This window comes from Aplysia californica, unplaced genomic scaffold (genome assembly GCF_000002075.1).
Source record: "Aplysia californica isolate F4 #8 unplaced genomic scaffold, AplCal3.0 scaffold00038, whole genome shotgun sequence".
Lineage (NCBI taxonomy): Eukaryota > Metazoa > Mollusca > Gastropoda > Aplysiida > Aplysiidae > Aplysia > Aplysia californica.
Genome location: NW_004797308.1, coordinates 475,509 through 486,855, shown reverse-complemented (window position 1 = coordinate 486,855; position 11,347 = coordinate 475,509). Strand labels below are relative to the sequence as shown.

Here is an 11,347-nt window from a genome sequence, read left to right as displayed (position 1 = left end):
ATGGTGTTAGGGCTCAGATGATTTAACCTAGATCTTTAAAAAAATCCTCTCTTGGTGTAGCACGTTAGGTTATGTACTTAATAATGGCCATTTTATCTACACAGAATCTAGAATCATCCCTTGGCTGTCAGAGACATGCTTCTATATAATACATTAATCTAGCTCGCATTGGTTTCAGCATTTCTTATTCGTGAAGCCCGACAAACTATTTCTTTTAAAGCCCGTATTAGTGATGCCTCATGCCTAGACTGTGTTTGCTGCTCTCCATAATGAAGTCCTTCAGTCATATCTTTCCAATGGTGTCTTAGTTGTAGCACTTTTTGGTAAGCTAGTTTCTATGCTTTCGTGAGGGCAGCTCATAGAAGAATTACGTAGGCCTATACTGCCTTTGCGATTCTGAAATCAAGCATTCTTACGGGACATGGCAAGCCCAGCAAAGCTGAGTCCTTTATTTGAGCTTAAAAACAGCACTCTCGACATTTGCCCTTTTAAGAGCTTATAAAGGTCCTGCATGTCTGGTATTTCATCCTGCTCTTTGATGCCATTAAGAATCCTAGGCTCCAGTGAGGCCTTTCACATAATAATAATCAAAGCTTTTTCTTGGCATGGCTTTGGTACCTTGTCCTGGTTTCTGCATCGTATATGGTTAGGACTTCAGTAATAATGAATCATATTATATATGATAGGCTGATGATAATTACAAGAGAAATGATAATATTGTAAGAGCCTAATAATAATAATAATAATAATAATAATAATAATAATAATAATAATAATAATAATAATAATAATAATAATAATAATTTTAAAAAATAAATTCATCATTTTCACCATCGTCATCATGTCACCAAAACATTATCAAATTTTTCATAATAATCTAATAGGCGTTAAAATTCTCATCCTTTTATAAAGTTTAGATCAGTTTATAGCTTGATCAAATTTAGTATTAAAAAAAAAGAAAACCCAAGCCTCTTTCAGATTTGCTTTATTTTTGGTGAAGTTTTCTGGGAAAGTGCTTTAAAATCTGTTTCGTAGTCAATCTACACCAAAGAACTGTCTGTTTGCCTGCCTACATTTCCTGTGTTTTTCTAAAGTGCTACGATTCGCCTCCCTTTGCATAGCATCTAGGTCGCTGCCAAATTGGTGCGTTTCGTGTCATGAAAATATTTTTTCGAAATGTTACTTCTCGACGAGGTTCATAATTGGTTCTTTAATTTATTACATTGGTGTTTCGACAAAATAAAATACTTATATGGCAGACAGAAATATATACGATGAAGCAACTTTTTCTGACTACTCCAAATAGTTAAAATATAATTTAGTGAAGAAATGAATGATTATTATTGATAATGCATTTTATCAAATGCTGTAAAAAGTGTTTACTGCTGGAACTATAGTGCAATGCAGCAATGAACGTGTTCGGATTATTTTGCCCTCAACAACATAACATTACGACGCTTTCTTTCCTGCGCTGAATTTTACTTCCTTTGTGACTTTGTGCTTTGTAGACTCAAACAAGTGTCTCTGGAAATAATGGTCACTTCATTGCTCCAACAGGAAACCGGTGAAAGTGTCATTGAGTTTGGAGTGGTCGACTGGTATTCATTTTTTTCATACACCCCCGAAATTGCCAAAATTAGCCAGCCTTCCTACCTTTCTCTGACTGAGGTGAGAAAAGCTGTTACTGTCACAAAATCTTGGGACAATTTTTACACAAGTAGGCCTAGAATCTGTTTTCTTTCTTTTATTGAATTGTGCAAGGCAAATGGGCATTCTTCTCGAGAAGTTGTCCCGGCCTAATTCCTTAGAAATTTATACATAATAATTAGAGGTCTATCTAGAATCTATTTTATTAGAAGATTTAGTAATTTAGATTTAGATCTAGATATCTAGACTAGATCTAGATTAGATATCTAGATCTAGTCTATGTACACAATCGGAAACAAAAAACACATGCATGAAGTTACAGTGAGGTCCAATTATTAGGAGCTGGAGAATCGCCGAGGAAAGCAAAGCCCCTCGCGGCCGGAATGCGTGGTCGGCCGGTTCAAAAATTGACACACGTGCATTCAAATCCTTCGCGGAACGAGCGATGATTAGCGATGATTAAATACCGTCTTTTCATTGGCGGAGAACTGTAGAGCTCTAAACGGGCTTTCCCGTGGTATATATTTGGGCTTTGGCGTTTAAATAGAAAGATTTTAAAAATGCTGTCAAAATGTTTAAAGATCACTTTTTTACACAAAATATGTTAAATACCGGTTTAAAAAAGGTATTAAATTAATGAAAAGATTAGTTTGTTTTCTATTAGAATAAAGGGTAAATTTTTACTTTCCCTCCCGCACACAGATGCACTGTTTCAGGGGTCAAACTGCTGTACTGTTTGCTGCAGATCACACATAAAGCCACTAAAACTGTCGCAAAGCAATTATTTTCAAGACAATTTCAAATCTAACTGTAAAATATCAAACTATGGGTAAAAACAGGGGGGCATGCCTCCCTGTAACCCCCCAGATTTTCTTTTACCCCAGTGGGGCAGGCCCTCCTGGAACCCCCCGATTGGTCCAAAGCATGTCATGTCTATCTCGGTTAAAAAAAATCAAATATTTCACAAACTATTAATTTGCAACGGAAATGAAGTTGATATTCGTGTTCAGCGCATCAATATTTAGTACAAAATAGACAATTGGTAGCTGAGTGTGAGACGGGAGGGAAAGTAAAAAAATACTGAATAAAGTAATCAACTTGGAATTATTTAACATCAATCCTTCCGCGAGACTCGGAAAGCATCATGTGACCCCACACGCGGGGTACACTATACTATAGTATAAGCTGACTCGCTCGCCGCGGGGGCCGATGCGGCACTGGCCGGGTCAACGCTCTGTGTTTTTGTCGAAATAATGACAGATCATTGTGTTTGAAGTGATAAAATACTGATTTGTAATGATCCCACAGTCTTGAAAAAAATTAGGCTCCATATATTTGTTATAGTGATTGTACTCTGTTAATGTGGAGATGTTTAGTGCACTTGGTACTCTTTTATTGTCTGTCAAACATGGGGTTGCAGCCAGTGACTGACTTTTAAAACAAATTTGATCAAATTTTAAACAACTGCCATTTTCTTAAAAATTGACTGAGAGGTTAAAGAATGGTACCAAAATGCTCAGTGGATATAGGCCTTTCAAATGGAACAGATAAATTTGGCATACAGCTACTTTGAAAATTTAGTTTCTGGTACCTATGAATACGCTCTATAAACGTCGGGAACAGAAAGCCTAAGAGGAAACTGTTGGTGATAGTCATAGCGACGACGGACCAGCCTCGTGGCTTTCCAAGCGACCACCTCCGACCGTAAATTCATGCAGAATCATCCTCGAGAAACATTTTCTCTTGTGATTCATTGAACAAGCACATTATAAGTTCTTCGAGCGCAGCTTATTAGGCTTATTTGGCTAATCTTTAATCCAATAGAGGCCTGTCTAATGTTTTACGGCATTTACGCATGTCGCGCATCAGGCCTTGATGTAACTAAACATTGCTTCATTGCACGCAGTCACTCAAACTCAAACACCAGTCAAAAACCTTCTATCAGATATACATTTCCAGTGACCAATCAAAAAACCTTTCAGTCCTCCCCCCCCCCCCCAAACACACACACACACATTTAACCGACCAGCCCAAGACCGAGACCTGTGTGTCAGTGGAAAGTATGGTGTGTAAACGCTGTCCATCACTCTCTTTGTACGGCGTGAGGGGTACTCTCACCAAATATCCGGTTTTCTAAAAAATTCTAGGCTTGTCTTATGCAGGCTGTGCAGGTTGTAGTGGAAATTTCCCCTTGCCAAACTTAAATTGTCGCCGTGTTTCGCGGATCGGAGCGTGCGTTTAGAGGGAGTGACCGTGCGTTTGTACGTCTAAATTCTATAGTAAAAAACCCGTCAGATGATGAAAGTGTGCGTTTGAGCGGAGTGTGTTTTTGTATGGCGTGCGTTTAGGTGGGGACTACTGTACGGAGAAATAGTGGATTAATGACTTTCCAACAATGTCTGCTTGTGATGCTTGAAATTCCCATCCCTCCTTCCCTTTGACCAGCAATGACAATGAAAAATTAAATTTTTATCCAAATTGCTTAAAAACAGGCTTAAATGAAAATAGAGTAAATTATAAGAACTGTGGTTTTTAATTTTAAAAATCCATTGATCAATAAAAAAGTTATTGGGATTTTTGTATACAAAATTTTGAGGGACTTTCATAGAGGAAAATATCGCCAAAAGGTGGGACATGTCTTGAGGTATTTTGAGGGAAAACTGTTTGTAAGTCAGTAATGAATTTGAGTAAATAAATGAAACTTGGTATCTTCATGTAATTTTTAGTGCAGAATCTAATGCTGCCATAACTTTTTAGATGTCTTTATTACTTTGAATCTTAAAGACTAATATTTGCGTGACATCGTTTTTACTGCGACCGATCACCCCTTCTAAAACACAGTAAAGCAACAAACTGGTATAGGGAAAACCCGCAGTGAAGTCATCGGTGGCCTATTTAGTTTGACACATGCCGCCTAGCGATCACGCGCCTCTCGCATGGCGGCAACTCGCGTTTTGAATCCGTTACTTGTAACATGAAGAAGAAGTTTTAAGATTATAGGACATGGTCAAACCAATCTATCACATGATATTCTATTTGCCGGCACTCTTCGGGAGAAGTGGTCCCGGCTTAACTCCATAGATATTTATACACAAAATTGGAAACAAAAATGGAAGTTGAGAGTAAAAAAGCTGGCTGAGTTGCCTGGAAGAAAAGGCCTCCGATAAATTTATAGAAAAGGTCCAAACCCATTTTAGACTATTTTTCAGCACTATTTTACCATTTTTTTGTGTGTTGAGAACGATTTTGACTGTCACAAACCATATATATTTCTGAAGGGTCTGTTGAAAGTGACGATCGTTTTTTAAATCTTACAAGTTTGTGGCTATTTTGGGACATATCATCAATTTACATCAAATTTTCACGTCTCATTGACATCTAGCCAAGCATGCGTGGTTGCATGTAGATCTACCACTACTTGACCATTGGAACGCAGTGTGATGTTAACTATTACTTGGTTTAAATTTCCTAACATAACATGTTTAGATTTGATGAGGACATAAGAAAACTTAAATGAATTCGTCTCGTTCATCGTTATTCTTCTCGCCGTCTTACCTCGCACAATAATAGGCTTTGAATGGATCGACAGGAACAATGCACGTTCCTCCACCCCTATTACTTCTCGTTTTCTGATTGGTTCTTTCGAACATAACAAATGACGACAGAGCATGAGGCGTCGCAGGATTTTCATTTTCTGCAAAATTACGTACGGTCACAGCCTCGGAATCAGTCAGGGTAGAGAGTAAACATTGAACGATATTATGCTCGTTCCATGGCCCCAAAATGGCCAATAGAAATAAAGTCATTGGGAATCGAAGTTGCCTTATGAAATGACTACAAGAGTTATGCTCGAAAATGAAAATCTAGTAGGCTCACAAAGAAAAAACTGCTATAGATATATCATTATTCCTGATATAGCACCACAAATAATGTAGTTATAGTAGTAAAAGTGTAGAAGGACGAGTTTCTCAGCAATTATTTCATTGTTGAACTTGACGACAGAAAAAGTACGAACTCGACGCGTCACGTTTTGCATTTTTAAAAATACGTAGATTTCAGAACTAAAAATAATTGTAAGATTTCCTCTGAAGGCCCGACTGCTATTTCTATGCTCCCATAGCTGAAACATCATATTAAGCACAACATATACAATTTTCAAAGCTGTAGCACCATTTTTATTGGAATAGGAAAGGGTTTTGTAAGGTATATATGAAGAAAACCCCACCTATTGGCAAAGGGTCATAATATATATATATGAATATATGAACTTACATATCTCATGCTAGGTGGGTAGGGTGTACAAGGTCACATCAGACAGGATTACATCTTCAAGACTGTGAACTCATTGCTGCTTTTTTTCCCTTTGACCATGGCACATGTGTTTCAGCTCTACGCCTGTTTTTAATAGACAGACGGGTGTTCATACTCGGTGAATGTCCAATCGTCTTTGCCTTATGTGGCCATCACATTTTGGCGGCTGTGAGCCTGGCTTTTGTTCTTTGAATTTTGATAGGTGCAGTCATAACACAAACATTGATATATATTACAACATGAGTGGGGAACTGTGTCAGAGATCATATAGAAAGCTATATTTTGGACAGGTTAAGGGGAGGAGCAATAGGAATAGGATCGACCTGGATTCTGAGACTCTCAATCGAATGTGAAAAATGCATACCTCATTTCTTCTTCTTCCTCGTTCTCAAATATACCTCATTAACTAAAGAAGATTGTGAAAATTGATGGCTCTCCATAAGTAATAAGCCAACCCAGGGCCAGTGGTCACTTCAGTTCATTTAAAAAGTCAGGGGATGTCATTGTACTGATTGTGAGCCTGAACATGAGTCACTGTAGATTCATCCCTCTGATAATTCGGGTAAGATCTACTGGCCGAAGATCCTACATTTTCCTTGCTTGTATGCATTGGGATCTTATATCATGTGGAGACTACTGTAATATTTCACATTAAAAGTGAAAAGTTGGAAGGAAGATGATGAAATAATTTTTTAATATATATTTTTTTAAACATGAATTTCAGATTTGAGTCAACATTGGAATGATGATGAGCTTCAAAAACTTGACGCCCTGCCTCTGCAGAGAATTTACTGCTCTTAGGCGACATCCCTGTGTAATGTTTAGAATGTATTCTAGTTTTAGGAACAAAAGAAGTATCGTCAACTTTATTGATAAGGCTGTGTCATTGAGGGGCTACAGACAGTTGTCTTTTAGTACTGTCAGAAATTATGAAGCTGTAAAATTAGAAGAAGACAGTGGCAGTATCAATTTAAAAAGTGATGCAACAGAAATCTTTAAGAGTGGAATTAAGGCTGTTCATCCCAAACAAATGATTTGGAATGTGTTGAAATATCAACCTGGTTCTTCAGTTCTTCATGTTAAAGATCAGACATTCAGACTGAAGCGTAATGTGTTTGTAGTGGGCATGGGCAGTTCAGTTCTGGGCATGGCACGGGCAGTGGAGAATATGCTAGGAGAGCACATTGTCTCTGGAGTTGTCAGCGTCCCCAGCGGATTGCAGGAAGAGATGCGGAAAACTGGTGACAGGTCAGCTGCTTCTGATTGATAAGCTGCTTCTTGATTCTCCTCAGTGTGGATAGAGCCAGCTTTGGTTTCTTTTTCCTCCTCCACCCAAAATCCTAATTTCTGCCTCAAGGCCTTATCAGTATTTCATTCCCCTATCTGATCTCTATTCCCTTGTCCAAACTCTTTACCACTTGCTGGATAGGCAATATTTGTAGACCTTCACCCATATTTATTTCTTTAGTCAAGTTTTTTGTCATCTGAATGTAATATATATCAAAATTTGCTGTCAATGAAATACCCACCTTCATGACCAGTCAGTGGTCATTATTTCATAAGAAACTCTCAATTTAAAGGTCTTGTCTTTTTATTTAAGTGACAAAATCAAGTTGCTAAGACTCAGTAATGTGATGTGGGTAAAGCAGCTTTGAATTGATTCTTGTTCTCATCTTGTTTAGAAAGTTTAATTAAATGACTGTCTGTTTTGACAAAAGTTGAACATGTATCTAGAGGTTTAAACTCTTCCAGTTCCAGTACTCTGAATTGTCCTGAAAATTGCACAAAACTCATCCCTATGCCCAAAAGTAAGTAAAGTAAATCTGTGCTGAGTAGTTCTAATTAATTTTTTTAAAATGAAGATGCTGAGAAGATCATTCAAAGTGGTGAATTAAACTTTTAGAATTTTATATGAAACAGATTTTGGATCCTTGATGTTGTAAAGTGCACACTGTGTTCTTTTTTGACACATGATGTAAAATTTCTTTTTAGTCACAGCTATGAAATATACAGAAACGGCTTTTACACCCTTACGACCACTTTTCAGTCCTATTTCCTCTCCCTCTCAATATTGTGTTTACGGTCTTTGCATTAGGTCAGTGATACATTCCTTCCTCTATTCATTCAACTGAATTCCATTCATAGTCTGTTGTGTTTTTTCTTAAAGCAGTGTACCACAGACTAAATCTGTGTATTCCATCACAACATAGAATTGACCAAAAGTATGTATAATATGATTAAAATCAAATGTCTGATTTGTTTTACAGTGAAATGATGCTGAGAGCAAATTCGAAAATAACTGTCTTTGAGGGAGCAGAGAATAATGAAGTGGATGAGGCAGCTCTGAATGCCAGCAAAGCCATACTCAGTCTTGTAACTCGTCTCTCGGAGAAAGACCTACTCATTGTCCTCTGTTCTGGTAAGTCTATGTAAATGAAAATTATCTGTTATCATAGTTTCAATTTTGTTACAGTACTTTTAAGTCTGTTAAGGATTGACAAATATTAAAAATAGTCTTTGATTGGTTCATTGCACGTTGTTATAGTAAGATTACTCAAGAGTAATAGCCCCAGACTGAACATGTGCTTCTGCCTAGTGGATGGAGAATCATGAACTTTATTTCTCGAAATAGGCTACCCAAATTTAATGTGTAAGAATGCCCCATTTGGGGTATCGAAACATGATTGATTGCCTCCACTAGTCCAGAGTAATACCAACTGGGCTGAATGTATACTCATACATTTGTGCAAAACAGCTGTGTACTCATATAAGTTGAGCTCTAAAACTTTCTAGGAAAATAAACTGAATTACTTTATGATGGAGGTAGAAGAATTATGCTGAAATGTTGTTGCTTCTCTTAAAGTTAATATTCAATTCTTCCAGAGCCTATGAGACCCATAGAATTGGAGTATGTTCAGATTTCCATAGATTGAATCAAAGGGTTATGTGTTGCTTCCAAGGTCAAAATGTAAGACTTACCGTTACTAGGATTTTTATCTGTCACTCTTAATAATTTCTTCAGCTATTCTACATATTCACCAATACCCCTTGTAGTCATACTGTTGTTTTGGTTCCAAGACAATAGAAATCAGATGTTTGATGCTGCCACCCAAAACAATTTGGAGACACTTTTAATCGGAATGTGACTGCCTGGGGGCAAGGTGCCCTTCAAAGAAAGGAAAATGAAAAATATGTAAAAATCAGTTGCTCTGCAGGTTACAAAACCAGCAGTCGACTACCCCTGAGGTCTAGCAGTGGAACACAAAGATGAGGAAGATACATGGTTTCAATTTTTTTTTCTCTTTCTGCTTCCTAGGAGGTGGTTCAGCATTGTGCCCTCTCCCTAAGCCACCGATGACTTTGCAGGATTTGCATACTGTAAGTCGACTGCTCAACCAAGAGGGTGCCAGTATGCAGGAGCTGAATACAGTCCTCAAGAACTTAGAGATTCTCAAAGGTGGAGGCCTGGCAATGGCGGCTCAGCCAGCTAAGGTAAAAGAAAAAAAAAGATTGTACATCTTAAGGCTATTGACAGAATGCAGGCTTTTTTTGTCCTCATATTTTATCAAAATGCAGTTGAACCTGCTCTAACGGCCATCTATTCAAGACAATCACCTGTACAAACAACCACATCCTACAGGCCCCCCACCCCCCCTTGCATGGCGTCTTGGACCATTTCAACTGTATTTTACTGGTAATTGTACTTTTCATATGGATAGGAAAGCCTTGCATTTTGTTTCAAGTGGGCTAGTGTATTTTTTGTCTCTTTATATTTAACACAGGTTAATTAAGACAAATCCTAATTATCTGGACTGGGCTGATAAATTTGAATTTTAAAGTTAATTGGCAGAGTGTGTGTGTTTTTGTGTGTTATTATTTGAGAGAGTTAAAGTTGGTCTTGATCTTTTAAAAGTTTGAAGAACCATGCCTTCAAGAAGATACATGATATGTATGTATTTTATTCTGAAAGCGAACTGCATTGTACTTTTTCAGGTTGTAACCTTGATCCTTTCGTCTATGGTCGGTGATCCCATCGATCTGATTGCCAGTGGCCCCACCTGCCTGGCTGAGCCCACCCCCATCCACAGCCTGCAGATTATACAGCGGCTTGGGCTGATACCTCAAGTCCCCGAGAGTGTCAAAAAGTATCTGGAGAGGGAAGCCAAACAGCAGCAAATTGACCAAGCCCAGGAAATTCATGGCCCAAGATTTAGGAGTGCGGAAGAGGAGGCCTTGTGCAGCAATGTCCAAAATATCATAGTGGGCAATAACTCTCTTGCCTGTGAGGAGGCTGCTCGAAAGGCATCTGAGATGGGTTATCTTCCTTTGATTTTGAGTAAAATTCTCACAGGTGAAGCCCAAGAGGTTGGTGCGCTCTGTGCCACTCTGGTGAAGTTCATTATGATCTGTTTTGATAGAAAGGCTTCCTTAGAACCAAATTCAGAGTTAGCAATGTTGGAGTTGAAACTAGTTGCTGGTGGCATTGATAAAAAGTCAGTAAATGATATCGTGTCACAGGTTGATAGAGGCAGCAATTTCAGCAAAGACATCTGCATTATCGTGGGTGGAGACACAACTGTAGATGTCAAAGGTTCTGGTGTGGGTGGAAAAAATCTGGAGACAGCTTTGGCTGCGGCAGTACAAATGCACGAGGATTTTCGACGGGACAAACTAAGCGTCACGGAAACAAACATGTGCGTGCTGTGTTGTGACTCAAATGGTTACGACGGCCTGACCCAAGTTGCCGGGGCAGTAGTGGACCTAGATTTCCTTGATCATGTGAAGGAAGATGAATATGACATGCAGGAGTACCTGGCTAACAATGACACATTTTCCTTCTTTAGCAAGATCAACGAGGGCCGGAATTTGGTGAGAACGAACAAAACCGGCACTAACGTTATGGACATGATGATCTTGCTGGTGCGAAGGTCAAGAGAGTAGGTATGAAGAAAAATGCGAGTGAAGTAGAAATTTGACTGTAGGCGTGATACTTTTCTAGAAATTTCCTGAATTCTGTGAATTTGAAATTTATATAAATGACTGGAGAAGCCTTGTAGAAATGAGAAAGTGGTTGGCCCCCTAGAATAGTTAATGCTTTTTTTGGTTTTGTGTGTGACAGCGTATATATATATATATATATATATATATATATATATATATATATATGATATACTGTTGTGAGACCATTTCATTGTTTTTGATTATGGTGCAATCTAATACAGTAGTCTCCGCCTAAACGCACAGTGCTCGGGAGGACTCCTTAGTGTGTGTTTATATGAAGCATGCTTTTACATGAACCTGTGCATAGGGAGGAAAGGACGCAATCATCTTATTGCCTTGATATTCTAGTGGCCTCCCTTATGAAGTGGGGGTCACTTTGTCCGATAAT

At 38.3% G+C, this 11,347-nt stretch overlaps 1 protein-coding gene across 2 annotated transcripts; it reads left to right on the top strand.

Moving 5' to 3' along the window:
• Positions 1–1,413: 1,413 nt before the first annotated feature.
• Positions 1,414–11,018, top strand: LOC101854623 (glycerate kinase). 2 transcript variants are annotated; one of them, XM_005091945.3, is made up of 5 exons: positions 1,414–1,668; positions 6,683–7,206; positions 8,226–8,377; positions 9,275–9,450; positions 9,952–11,018. In XM_005091945.3, exons 2-5 carry the CDS (start codon positions 6,701–6,703, stop codon positions 10,897–10,899), a joined length of 1,782 nt encoding a protein of 593 aa, XP_005092002.1. In that variant the 5' UTR covers positions 1,414–1,668; positions 6,683–6,700; the 3' UTR covers positions 10,900–11,018. The 2 variants fall into 2 exon arrangements, with proteins under 2 accessions (XP_005092002.1, XP_005092003.1); XM_005091946.3 differs by having other exon boundaries at positions 1,414–1,717.
• The last annotated feature ends 329 nt before the right edge of the window (positions 11,019–11,347 follow it).

Bases quoted from the DNA above. Each gene is read 5' to 3' on its own strand.
- LOC101854623 (XM_005091945.3), top strand. From the start codon at position 6,701: ATGATGATGAGCTTCAAAAACTTGACGCCCTGCCTCTGCAGAGAATTT. The intron at 7,207-8,225 runs GTCAGCTGCTTC...TTTGTTTTACAG, and splicing joins ATGCGGAAAACTGGTGACAG to TGAAATGATGCTGAGAGCAA. The intron at 8,378-9,274 runs GTAAGTCTATGT...TCTGCTTCCTAG, and splicing joins ACTCATTGTCCTCTGTTCTG to GAGGTGGTTCAGCATTGTGC.